The 14,178-nt window shown below is 40.3% G+C and overlaps 1 protein-coding gene across 1 annotated transcript in view; it reads left to right on the top strand.

The window, feature by feature from the left end:
* The window catches only part of snd1 (staphylococcal nuclease and tudor domain containing 1), a 317,379-nt gene that overhangs the window by 232,129 nt on the left and 71,072 nt on the right, over nucleotides 1-14,178 (top strand). Inside the window, exon 18 of the mRNA XM_057854783.1 lies at nucleotides 13,871-14,012. Coding sequence (XP_057710766.1) covers nucleotides 13,871-14,012 — 142 coding nt within the window. The remainder of the gene's footprint in view (nucleotides 1-13,870; nucleotides 14,013-14,178) is intronic.

Genomic DNA, 14,178 nt, shown 5'->3' with positions numbered 1-14,178 from the left:
GTCCTGTTTCCATGGTAACGCCATGCCCCCTTTTGGCGTACACACATTCCAGCAGTCAGGTGCCGCTAAGAATAGCCGCTCACACTCCCAAAAGCCCACCAACACGCCAAAGTGGATCAATTTGTGTCAATTTAGAAAGAGTAGCAAGTTGTGATCGCCCCAGGTCTTCTCCCAGCTTTCAATTTGTTGTGTAGTCTTGTATACAGCAAAAATGGTGTGCTGGAGCTTTGGGTCATATTAGCCTTGTAAGCCAGGGGTTGATGGTGAGAACATCTGCTCGCGGTGATATGAATACGAGAGGAGCATCTCGTCTTTTTTTCCCTTACACAGTATACCCGCCCAGCTATCTAGCAACCAGCCAGTGCTGCCTTAATGCATAATTTATCTGCTAAGCAACCGCAACCGGGTGGCACTTATCCTACAGAGGCCTTCTGGAAGTGTGCTCCGGTATTCATATTTCTACCGTCAAGGAGATTTGGGGAGGCAATTGTGTCACGGTGTCTGCCTCACTTTGACCCTCCGGCTATGGAAGACCTTACTCGCATGGAAGTTGAAGCAAATTGTACAGAGCAAACACTGCAAATGCGGTAGAAGTTACAAGGTCTTGTGGCACAACTAAACACAGACCGCAAGCATGCAATTGTGCACCTCGGGTAAAGAGCTGCACGCTGCCTCACTTAAGATTTCAATGGACCACATTCCGATTTCCATTACGGGTTTTCTTGACTCTTGTTTGAGTCGACACTTGCCCCATCAGTTTTCCAGTCATGCTCATTTCTGTTGTACTAGTAAATTACTCCTTGCGTGAGAGTCCTCCTAGCTAGTTCCACTGTTTCAAAACAGACTGTATTTTAAAATGATTCTAGCTTAAGTGAACCAATAAGTGGGAAATCGCAGTGTGCAATATGTTTCCACAATGTTGTTCCACTAACATAATACACCGGAGATTGGTTTCTTTCATTTTTACAGCTCTTGAAGTGGCACTATTGTGCTAAACTATTGGTTTGCTACCACATTCGGCCTTGCAGCTCCTATCAAGTTGGACCTCATTGTCCCCCAAGGCCGCTCGCACGCATGTTCGCGTGTATGTATGATTTACAACGCCTATTGTACGTGAATGCAAGCGAGGAAGATTGACCAATTTCCTGCAAATCACATTTCCTCAGCCAACCATCGGCGCCCACCCTTAACGCAACCTCGCTCAAGCCGCCATGACAAGGTGAGGCATTTGGGTTAATGAACCGTCAACAACCCTGCTTAACCTTGCGGGCGGCCATTTTTTCAGCATGAATGCTCTCGTTTGCGCTCTCCTTGGCCTTAATGTTGTCATCGTGACACTGTGACCCCTGTATTTTTAGAGTCGAATCAGTGTTTTTGCCTAGCAGGGTACCCCCAAAAAATCACAGATCGGCATTTTTTTTGTATACCCATGATAAAGGAAGCCATAATGTTAGGACTTTAAAAAAATAGCTGTAATCCAGTGGTTCTTAACCTTGCTAACGCTACTGAACCCCACGAGTTTAACAGGTGTATTCACTGAACCGTTCGGAATTTCATAATAAAGCCATTTTTTTACTAATTCAAAACCTAGCAAGCTAACATCTACAGTGCCTTGCAAAAGTATTCGGCCCCCTTGAATCTTGCAACCTTTCGCCACATTTCAGGCTTCAAACATAAAGATATGAAATTTAATTTTTTTGTCAAGAATCAACAACAAGTGGGACACAATCGTGAAGTGGAACAACATTTATTGGATAATTTAAACTTTTTTAACAAATAAAAACCTGAAAAGTGGGGCGTGCAATATTATTCGGCCCCTTTACTTTCAGTGCAGCAAACTCACTCCAGAAGTTCAGTGAGGATCTCTGAATGATCCAATGTTGTCCTAAATGACCGATGATGATAAATAGAATCCAAATGTGTGTAATCAAGTCTCCGTATAAATGCACCTGCTCTGTGATAGTCTCAGGGTTCTGTTTAAAGTGCAGAGAGCATTATGAAAACCAAGGAACACACCAGGCAGGTCCGAGATACTGTTGTGGAGAAGTTTAAAGCCGGATTTGGATACAAAAAGATTTCCCAAGCTTTAAACATCTCAAGGAGCACTGTGCAAGCCATCATATTGAAATGGAAGGAGCATCAGACCACTGCAAATCTACCAAGACCCGGCCGTCCTTCCAAACTTTCTTCTCAAACAAGGAGAAAACTGATCAGAGATGCAGCCAAGAGGCCCATGATCACTCTGGATGAACTGCAGAGATCTACAGCTGAGGTGGGAGAGTCTGTTCATACGACAACAATCAGTCGTACACTGTACAAATCTGGCCATTATGGAAGAGTGGCAAGAAGAAAGCCATTTCTCAAAGATATCCATAAAAAGTCTCGTTTAAAGTTTGCCACAAGCCACCTGGGAGACACACCAAACATGTGGAAGAAGGTGCTCTGGTCAGATGAAACCAAAATTGAACTTTTTGGCCACAATGCAAAACGATATGTTTGGCGTAAAAGCAACACAGCTCATCACCCTGAACACACCATCCCCACTGTCAAACATGGTGCTGGCAGCATCATGGTTTGAGCCTGCTTTTCATCAGCAGGGACAGGGAAGATGGTTAAAATTGACGGGAAGATGGATGCAGCAAAATACAGGAACATTCTGGAAGAAAACCTGTTGGTATCTGCATCAAGACCTGAGACTGGGACGGAGATTTATCTTCCAACAGGACAATGATCCAAAACATAAAGCCAAATCTACAATGGAATGGTTCAAAAATAAACGTATCCAGGTGTTAGAATGGCCAAGTCAAAGTCCAGACCTGAATCCAATCGAGAATCTGTGGAAAGAGCTGAAGCCTGCTGTTCACAAACACTCTCCATCCAACCTCACTGAGCTCGAGCTGTTTTGCAAGGAAGAATGGGCAAGAATGTCAGTCTCTCGATGTGCAAAACTGATAGAAACATACCCCAAGCGACTTGCAGCTGTAATTGGAGCAAAAGGTGGCGCTACAAAGTATTAACGCAAGGGGGCCGAATAATATTGCACGCCCCACTTTTCAGTTTTTTATTTGTTAAAAAAGTTTAAATTATCCAATAAATTTTGTTCCACTTCACGATTGTGTCCCACTTGTTGTTGATTCTTGACAAAAAATTAAAATTTTATATCTTTATGTTTGAAGCCTGAAATGTGGCGAAAGGTTGCAAGGTTCAAGGGGGCCGAATACTTTTGCAAGGCACTGTAAGTCAGGCATGCCCAATCCCGGTCCTCGAGAGCCCCTATCCAGCTTTTTTTCCGTGTCTCCCTCCTTTAACACACCTGAATCAAATGATCAGCTCATCAGCAAGCTCTGCAGCAGACTGATGACAATCCTGATTAGTTGATTCAGGTGTGTTAGAGAGGAGGGAGATATGGAAAACAAGCTGGATAGGGGCTCTCGAGGACCGGGATTGGGCACCCCTGATCTAAGTGAATTCCTGTTCAAATTTCTTTCAGATTTCAAATTTACTCCTAATAATGTTGCCTTTTGCTGTTGATTTTCACGTTGGTAAATGAAGTAAAACTCATTTCATTTCACACGGTTCTTTTTTTTTGTTTTCATGTCTACATTCTCATTTTATTGTCACATCCTTGCATCACATAGTATTTTAATGACGTAAAATGACGCTTTTTTTTTTCACGCCATCTGTAGATCTGCTATACCAAGTGCCAGTCAACCTTCCACTGAGCAAACAGATATTCTCCTCCCATTAGATTGAGTGCTAGCATTTGAAAGAAATGAAATAGAGCCTGTAAATTGAGAGCAAACCAGTCCAAAACCTCGTCTAAAACAACACTTTGCCAGATTTAGTCAGCATACACAATAGGGCTCTGCGTTTCTTAACCTTCATTGAACCCCTGAGGCTTAACTCATTCATTCCCAGCCATTTTCACCAGTGCAACCCCCTTCGCTCCAGGCCGTTTTACTGGATTTTGACTGATTTTGTAAGACCCACAGAAAATTCTGTTCTATTTCTATATAAACACGGAACCCACCTAAAGAAAGATTAGACTCTCTTCTTTCAGCAGGAAAAAAGTAAGTTCATTTCTTTTTCCATTCTTTAGAAATCAGCAGTAGAAAATGGCTTAGTTGGATCAATTTTCCAATTTCTGATGAAAAAACAGAGAAATTGAGTTTTTTGTGAAAGCATACATTTCTACATTACATTACATAACTTTGACTTTAACACAGCTATTTTTTGCTTCAGTTACATCCCAAACATCTGAATAATGTTTTCATTTTACAAAATAACATAAACAACAAGACAAATAGACCTTTTGATAGGAAAGTAACAGTTTATTTACACATAACTAACTGAGATGACGCTGTTGTGGCCGTGACGGCCGGGTCTTCCCTCATCGCCGCCTGTCTCATAAAGATGGATTTTTTTTTTGTTTCTGCGCCTGCTGCACTGGTGGTCCCGGTCGTTCTGCTCGGTCGTCCAGTGCCTGGCATCCCGGGCGTCCTTTCGGTTGTTCTGCTCGGTCATCCACCGCCTGGCATCCTTCCGCCGGTGCCCCAGCTGTTCGTTGCCGTTGAATCGGGTTGCGGATCTTACCAAATGCACTACTGCCCTCCAGTGGCCAGTTTTATTGCTCAAAAATGGATTTTCAGCTTTGTGCTTTGGAGCTTAGTTGAATCAGAACCCAGAGATGTCTTTTATGAAAAAAAACTTAAGACGTCTTTGGGACACTGAAACAATTAAAAATAGGACATATTTAAACATTTTTGGGAGCTAATGAGTTAATCACCTAACACCTAAGAACCACTGCTCTAATCTAATGTAATCTAGTTGTTTTTTTTCTTCACAGAACAAGTCACTCATGTATCACTGTCAGGTTACGCTGACAGATTTAACAGATATGCCAAAACGTCATTTTTATTTATTGTTCCTGACAAAAAAAATCTACCTAAAGGCGTCCTGCCTTTTTACAGCTCTGATATAAAATTCCCTGGTCAACATGTCCCCCGTTCTACGTTGTCGTTTATACAATGCCAATGCGATAGTGTGATAGGGACTCTTCTCACTTTATATACCAATCAGATTCTTTTAATTTTCCTCCATGGTGTGTTTTATAGAACTTAATCATGCAAAAAAAAAAGGCATCGAGTGGACAAGGAAGAGACGGAAAGAAAGAAAAGTGTCCTCTAGTGAATTAATGAACCATTCTCTCTGCCGAGGATTCATTAGGGGTATAATAGGGTCTAAATTGATTTACAAAGGGCACTCTTATGAATAACATGCTCTTATTGATTTCAATTGTTCTCAAAGCGCGATTGGATAATGAATGAACAATGGCGAGGGCGCTAGTTTCAACGTTTTTCTTTGCGTTGTACCGAATGCAAGTCCGCCACAGTTCTTTTGGAATCATAGGACACACCACAGTCGGCGGATTAAAAGGGGTGCGCGATGTTCTTTTCGTAACGCGTTCTCTATTTTCTTGGAGGCACAATATTCATCATAACAGGAAGTTCAAGCCGTTCCATTTGGAAGTTCTACTCAAAGATCCAATTGGCCTTTTATTTGACGGTTCAACGCAGTCTTTAATCTGCTGTTTGTTTGTTCCCGAAGTACACAGCATGTACTTTGGAGTGAAGATCTTTTTGCTGTTTTTCTTGCCACGCAAGGGCACACTCGGCTTTTAATCTGCGTTCAAACCGGCCTCCACCTTCCTCCGTCTGGCGCTCGGTCACCCATCTGTGCCCGTGTTTTTGCCACACCTGTGCTCGTCTTTCAAGGAGGACTCGCTCGGCATCAAACGGCTAATTTGCACTTGTTGTTGACTCGCGGCTTTGAAAGGTTTCAGGCTTTTTTGTATTGTAAACAATAGAACCACAAATCATTTCTTCATCAATCTTATCTAATCCAAGTTTTTTATAGCGTTTATTAGAGCCCGAGCACCGAGTGGTGCGAGAGCCCTATTGTAATACAAATGATTATTAATATTCCTTTTTAGGGGGAAATGAAAATGGACAATTTGGAGGCCTTAACATGCTCGAAAACTCACCAAAATTTGCACGTACATGCAGCTTGGCGTAAATTTCAATAATTTTGTGGTCTTGCAAAAAGGTAACGAAATGGATCATTGGTGCACCCTTGTGCAAAACTGTACGAAAAAGTCTTGGACCCATATCCCAAACCCAACAGGAAATTGGTTATTTTGGATTGAATGTGAAATTTTAGTCGATTTGCAGGGTGCACATTTGAGACATTGGCACCTAGGGAGTTAGTTGGATCCTTCTTGAAATTGGTGAGACTGTTCATGAGACATACGAAATGTTATCAAAATGTTGAGTTTTCATACATGGGCCTAACCTGGGTCGGGCGCCAAATTTGGCTTTTTGCAACACACCAAATTCAGTAAATGACTAATAACCCCCTGATCCAAGGTTCAATCTTTTTCCTATCTGGCATGTTATGAGAGGCCTAAACACGACTGCATTGAAATCTTAGCCATTAGGCCCGGCACCCCGTGCTGGGAATAGGAAACACCCTTTTTTACTAGACAGGCTCCTCCTCCAAGGAAAAAAATCAATTGACCTCAAACCTGCATCAGGGGAGGCTTAAGACGTGTTCAGGTGCCTGATGAATAATAGTGAGGTTTCGTTGAAGCAGAGGGAAGCAGGAAAGTGAAAACGACCATCGCCATTTTGTCTCGCCACAAATTTTGAACAGTCATAACTTTGCAGATATACAACATATTTGCACCAACCTTCCCGTGCTTGATGAGAGTCGTACCTTGAAGGATCCTGTATGGGTCATTTGCATCAACCCTACAGCACCAACTCGTGGCAACGGAAGGTCACTCATTTTACTAAAACATGTGAAGTTTCTTTCCAGTTGCTCAGTGTAATTACAAGACCTTCTGTAATACTTTAAGGCCCAAGTCCACATGTCTGTTTGTTGCCATGACAACCCTTTGCCATTAAAAGGAAGATTTCTTCAGGGGCTTAGGCAGCTCATGGAGCCCCGAAATTTGGCACACTTGATCAAATTGGCCCAAATAGAAGATTCATTTTGGTTTTGAAGAATGGCGTGGCTGCACAGCTCAGTAACGCCTCCTTTTCGTAGGAAACTCTTCAATAGGGGTTTTTTCACCGAGGTGTGTGAATATATTTCTCAACTCAGGATATACAAAAACATCTCTGTCAGTCATGCACACAACACGAAAGAGGTGTTGCAAGCACATGTTAGTTTCTCATGAGATGATGAGAGGGGCACGATCTGCCACCCCATTGAGCTGCGTAACGTCCGAGTCGCGCCAAGCTGCGAGGGCCCGTTCAGTCCTGCTTGCAGGCCAAGTTCTGTTTTATTTTCTTAACTCACTGGCAGCCTGTAAGTTCGCATTTCAAGACCGGAGCATCCTCTAACTGAACAATTCTTTGCCGAGAAGTGTTTTTGGACGTCTGTGAGAAAACGAAAGTGCTTGTTCACTGCAGAGGTTGTCATAATAACTTTACACTTTGCACAAAAAAAAGAAATTGTTTCATCTGTTGGCTTTGATCATATCCCCGCTGCTTAAAAGTGTTAAAGTCTGGCATCAGAAGTGTGAGATGAGCGCGTCCTCGGCGGCATCGAGATGATTAAGCCTAAAAGAACGCAGTCAAAATCGCAGCACTGGACGTCAAAACAAAGTTATGTCATTCTGGAGTTGCGAAGGGCAAGCGGAGCGGCATCCATTTTTGGCGCCTCCCCTCTCTGGCTCTTTGTCCATCTTTTTGTGTGAGTGTCTCCCGGCCGTTGTCTGTCTGTGGCTGCTGGCTAGAGCATCTGGCCGCAGTTGCAGAGCAGCAGTCACACACCTGCATTCAAGTGGAACAAACTGGATGGTTGGCTGCTCACGGAAGGTCATCAGCCTTGGGCATTGTGTGTCTGTGTGTGCGCAGTTTCTCTTGGTCAACTCTACACTAGGGTACATTTTCAACTTAATTGTAGGATACTGTTTGTTAATAGTGCTAAAAGTAATTTTTAACTCAAATGTTTTCCCTTTGATGAATATCAATATCATATCCTCCAAGTTTGGGGAGCATACCCACATTTTTCCACCATTGATGGTGACAATGGTTCATTCGCCGCCAACTCCCAAGTTCAAATGGATTGGACATCTACCAGTGAAAACCTTGTTTAAAATCATTTACCGTAATTCTCGACTGTTAGGCGCACCTGATTATAAGCCGCCACCCACCAAATTTGACAGGAAAACGGCATTTGTTAATAGATAAACCACACTGGACTATAAGCCACAGCTGTCCTCACTGTTTTATGAGATATTTACACCAAAAGATTTCAACCAGGAAGACTTTGAGAGCAGCATCATAATCTGTCATAAAACCAAATGAAGCTTTGAACCAATTGGCTGCAAAGCTTCATTGGTTCAATAAGCTTCATTTGGCCATCACTGCTCCCTTGGGGGAGACAGTCAACCTCTGCTGCCACCTGCTGTCAACACTGTTGTTGTCGTCCAACATGCCTCCTAGCATGCATCGCAGCGCTACAGATGTACATAACAATCAAAATTCATGTTCTGTGCTAATTATTTCAGTTACTGTTCCAGTTGTTTCATTAATTGCTAGTTATGGTATTTTGTTCACACATTTGACAGTGGCCCCATAAGACTGTCATAAGACCATCATAGTTATGACATGACACTGCCATGAGCATTAATAAATGCTTATAATAGATGTCTCCAGCAAATTAACTAATTTTGAATTAATGTAAAGTAGAGCTGCTATTGATTATTTTAGTAGTCGATTAGCCGATGAACTAGTTAGTTCGAATAATCGAGTGATCGGATAAACAAAAAAAATTAAAATACCTGAGCTGAGCCTTAAACGGTATAAAAATAAATAAATAGGGATCTATGTACAACAAAAGAACAATTGTCTAACTTACATAGCAAAAGTCCGCTAGCTTAAATGCTATGAAACGCTAACTTTTTTTTTTTTACCTTTAAATTACGAATGCATTAAAAAAAAAAAAAAAAAAGCTCAAACAAAAACCTAGCTTATGTTGGTCTTAACAGGGAGCAGCTGGATTTGGATTTGGCTCCAGTAAAATGAGGCAGACTAGAGGGTATTGTATCCACCCAAATCAATAAAACTAATGCAAACACTTTCAAAAACAAACCATTACAACGCCGCTTTAATTAAACGAATACTCAATGCAGCAAAATTTAATTAGATTCTTTTTTTCTAATCGAATACTCGAGTTAAGTCGATTAATCATTGCAGCACTAATGTAAAGCATCCGAGCTGTACATAAAAGGAGTTAGTGACCTAATTTGCCGGATGACACTTACTTACATCTGACAAAAGCATTCATTAATGCCCATGATAATGGTAGAAAGAAATAAGTGAATAACTAAATACTGTATTGGTCCGAATAGAAGACAGCCCTGATTATAAGACGACCCCCTCTTTTTCAAGACTCAAGTTTGAAAAAAGACTTTTTGAACACCAAATTAATTTATATACTGAAAATAATTACAGTACATCTGAAACACATGATTATAACAACATATTTGAGATAAAGCATGTTATTTTGCCTCATTAATATCTTAATATCTGAACATTTAAATATGTAAACTAAAGTGCAATCACATTCGTACAGTTGGGCAAATAAGTTTTTAGTCAACCACTAATTGTGCAAGTTTTCCCATTTGAAAATATTAAGAGAGGCCTGTAATTGTCAACATGGGTAAATCTCAACCTTGAGCGACAGAATGTGGAAAAAAAAAACTGAAAATCGCATTGTTTGATTTTTAAAGAATCTATTGGCAAATCATGGTGGAAAATAAGTATTTGGTCTATACCATAAGTTCATCTTAATACTTTGTTTTGTACCCTTTGTTGACAATAACGGAGGCCAAACGTTTTCTGTAACTCTTCACAAGCCTTTCACACACTGTTGCTGGTATTTTGGCCCATTCCTCCATGCAGATCTCCTCTAGAGCAGTGATGTTTTGGGGCTGTCGTTGGGCAACACGAACTTTCAACTCCCTCCCCGTGGCGTCAAAATGATAACGAGAACGGTGAGCAAAAATCCCAGAAACACACGGGGGACCTAGTGAATGACCTACAGAGAGCTGGGACCACAGTAACAAAGGCTACTATCAGTAACACAATGCGCCGCCAGGGACTCAAATCCTGCACTGCCAGACGTGTCCCCCTTCTGAAGAAAGTACACGTCCAAGCCCGTCTGCGGTTCGCTAGAGAGCATTTGGATGATCCAGAAGAGGACTGGGAGAATGTGTTATGGTCAGATGAAACCAAAATAGAACTTTTTGATAGAAACACAGGTTCTCGTGTTTGGAGGAGAAAGAATACTGAATTGCACCATACCCACTGTGAAGCAAGGGGGTGGAAACATCATGCTTTGGGGCTGTTTTTCTGCAAAGGGACCAGGACCACTGATCTGTGTAAAGGAAAGAATGAATGGGGCCATGTATAGAGAGATTTTGAGTGAAAATCTCCTTCAATCAGCAAGGGCATTGAAGATGAGACGTGGCTGGGTCTTTCAGTATGACAATGATCCCAAACACACAGCCAGAGCAACAAAGGAGTGGCTTCGTAAGAAGCATTTCAAGGTCCTGGAGTGGCCTAGCCAGTCTCCAGATCTCAACCCCATAGAAAATCTGTGGAGGGAGTTGAAAGTCCGTGTTGCCCAACGACAGCCCCAAAACACTACTCTAGAGGAGATCTGCATGGAGGAATGGGCCAAAATACCAGCAACAGTATGTGAAAAGCTTGTGAAGAGTTACAGAAAACGTTTGGCCTCTGTTATTGCCAGCAAAGGGTACATAACAAAGTATTGAGATGAACTTTTGGTATTGACCAAATACTTTTCCACCATGATTTGCAAATAAAATTCTTTAAAATTCAAACAATGTGATTTACTGTTTTTTTTTTTTTTTTCCCCACATTCTGTCTCATGGTTGAGGTTTATCCATATTGACAATTACGGGCCTCTCTAATATTTTCACGTGGGAGAACTTGCACATTTAGAGGTCGACTAAATACTTATTTTCCCCACTGTAAATGAATGGCTTCTGGTTTTTGAATGTAAATAAACCAATCTATTGTGATAAAACAAAGAAATTGCAATAACAGCCTTAACCCTGAAAGTGAAGTCTAACTGTAACTGTAGTCTTGAAACAAATCTGAATAAGGAAAAACATTGCAATAAAATAATGCAAACTGGTTAAACTTGAGAGTAGCTGAGATCTGTCGTGACAAAACATCGCTTCAATGATATCTGGCGCCATCTAGCGTCATGAATGGATATAATGTCTATACCGCGAATATAAGACGACCCCCACTTTTTCAGTCTGATTTCAATGCAAAAAAAAAATACGTCATATATTCGGGCCAATACGGTAAGTAGTAGTCATATGCCAGTCTTATGATGCTGCTGTCACACAAAAAGATCTTATGGTCCGAAAATTATGATAGTTCAATGTTGCTTTTTTGTGCTGCATTATTCAGACCTCGGAAAGGTTGTCGTCTCCACAGCAGTTCTACGCAGCCCCTCTCTGGTGGTGATTACCCTCTTGTTAAAACTGACCCCTACTGTAATCTTAAAAAAAGAAAAAAAAAATTACAGAGTGCAAAGGAAGGAGTGCGAACACACACCCCAAAAAAATGATTAGCTCCATTTTCATTCGCAATCCCCTTCACCTTTTGGGCTTCCACTTGGTTTACTGCTGGAGAAGATAAGTACACAGCGACCGCATTCAGCCTTAACAAGCACCCGCCATGCCGTTTTCTTTGTACAGTAAACCTACACATCAGCTGGCATCTGTGCGGTTTGATACATGGCCGCAGGCGAGGCACTTCCCCCTAATGAGCCTCCTGCCCTTCCGTTTCTCTCTGGGAAGCCAAAAGAGACGTAACATTGATACGAGAAGAATGGAACCTGTTTTCACACAGCTGCAAATTAAGGCCACTCATGTTTTCCATAATGTGTTGTTTAACCCTTTATAAGGCACACACTGAACTCATCGGCTGTCATTCAAGATATTAAATTTCCTGCAGTGACGATTCTGACGTGCCGTGTTTTATTATGTAATCATGGTCGGAGTTTGACATTTGGGGCAGGGGGGGTACAACATGTTGATGACCCTGAAAACGCAGTGTCAGCAATAAAATTAACAAGAATATTTATAATAATTTGACAATGAGCGTTTTTGTTTCACCTCATTCTTGAGAGGAATTCTAAATCAGGCTGCTCAGGCAATACTTTTTGCCAAGATCGTCATCCATTGAATTTGATACGCCTGCCGGTGTCGTGCCAATGTAGTTACCCCAGTCAAAAATTGTATCCCCTGGGCGGAACCATATGGAAGTAGATTTGTGTCTTTATTATTGTCAAAAAAAAGTTTCTATCAAAATCTAAAAGTTTCTATCAAAATCTAAATTTTCAACCAAAAAAAAGTCGCTTCAATTAAAAAAAAAAAAAAAAATGTGTTTGAATGCAAAAACAAATTTCAAACTCAAAAAACTAAAAACAAATGAATGTGAAATCTATTTTTATTTGATTAATTTTTATTTATTTATTTATTTATTTTTTGATTGAAGTAACACTGATTTGTGTTTGGGCAAAATTTTGGCTAGGACACTTTTCTGTTTATTATTCAATCAAAAAAGAAGTTGCTTCCAAAAAAATGTAGATTTTCAAAAAGAAAAATCACTTTTCAATTTCAATCGTTGAAAAAAAGTTTTTGAATACGAAAAAATATTTGAGATTGAAAAATTTGCATTTGAACACTTATTTTTTTAATTGAAAAAGTTTTCTTTGATTGAGGCAATCCTTTTTGTGTTTGGGCCAATTTATGATTAGGACATTTGTGTCTAAATCGTTCAATTCCCCAAAAAGTTGCTTCAATCAAAATAAAATATCTTCAATTGAAGAAAAAAATAATTTTTAAAAATGTTTTTTCTCTAATACACATATATGCATATATATTATATGCAAAGCAAATGACTGTCTAAGGTGCTAGAAAAATAATTTCGACCTATTATAAAAATGTTTTTTTAGGGCTGTCAAAAGTATCGTGTTAACGGGCGGTAATTAATTTTTTAAATTAATCACGTTAAAATATTTGACGCAATTAACACACATGCCCCGCTCAAACAGATTAAAATGACAACAGTGCAAAGTCCACTTGTTACTGTGTTGTTTGGAGTTTTATCGCCCTCTCCTGGCGCTTGGGTGCGACTGATTTTATGGGCTGCAGCACCTATGAGCATTGTGTAATTATTGACATCAACAATGGCGGGCTACTAGTTTATTTTTTGATTGGAAAATTTTACAAATTTTATTAAAACGAAAACATTAAGAGGGGTTTTAATATAAAATTTCTATAACTTGTACCAACATTTATCTTTTAAGAACTACAAGTCTTTCTATCCATGGATCACTTTAAAAGAATGTTAATAATGTTAATGCCATCTTGTTGATTTGTTATAATAAACAAATACAGTACTTATGTACCGTATGTTGAATGTATATATCCATTTTGTGTCTTTCCATTCCAACAATAATTTACAGAAAAATATGGCATATTTTATAGATGGTTTGAATTGCGATTAATTACGATTAATTAATTTTTAAGCTGTAATTAACTCGATTAAAAATTTGAATCGTTCGAGAGCCCTAGTTTTTTTTGTTCATTTCATTCATTTTTGTTGCAGTTTTATTGCTTTACAACTTATATATATTTGTAGGAAAATCAATTACATGCAATGACACTTTTCGGCCACCGGGGGGGTATGGCGCCTCTGGCTCCCCCTTAAAATCCGCTTATGTATGTAATGTCTCTTATTGTGTGCTGTAGGTTTGGGCCAACTATGAGGAGAAACCCAAAGAGGAAGTGGTACATCTCTCTGAGGAGAAGGAGCGCGTTGCCAAATACAGACCGGTGTACGTCACGGAAATCACAGACATGCTACATTTGTACACGCAGGACGTAGAGACAGGTAAATACATGCCCTTGACTTGTCCTGTATGAATTACAATAGCTTCCCTTCCTCCTGTCATTTTTCTTTGCCTTTAGCACCAGGCTAACTTCATTAACCACAATTTCCACCAGCCGCAGACACCTCGCTTGTTGTTATCGCAACGCAATGATGGGAATCCATCACC

The sequence above is a fragment of the Corythoichthys intestinalis genome, chromosome 13 (genome assembly GCF_030265065.1).
Source record: "Corythoichthys intestinalis isolate RoL2023-P3 chromosome 13, ASM3026506v1, whole genome shotgun sequence".
Lineage (NCBI taxonomy): Eukaryota > Metazoa > Chordata > Actinopteri > Syngnathiformes > Syngnathidae > Corythoichthys > Corythoichthys intestinalis.
This window is presented reverse-complemented; position numbering and strand designations above follow the sequence as displayed.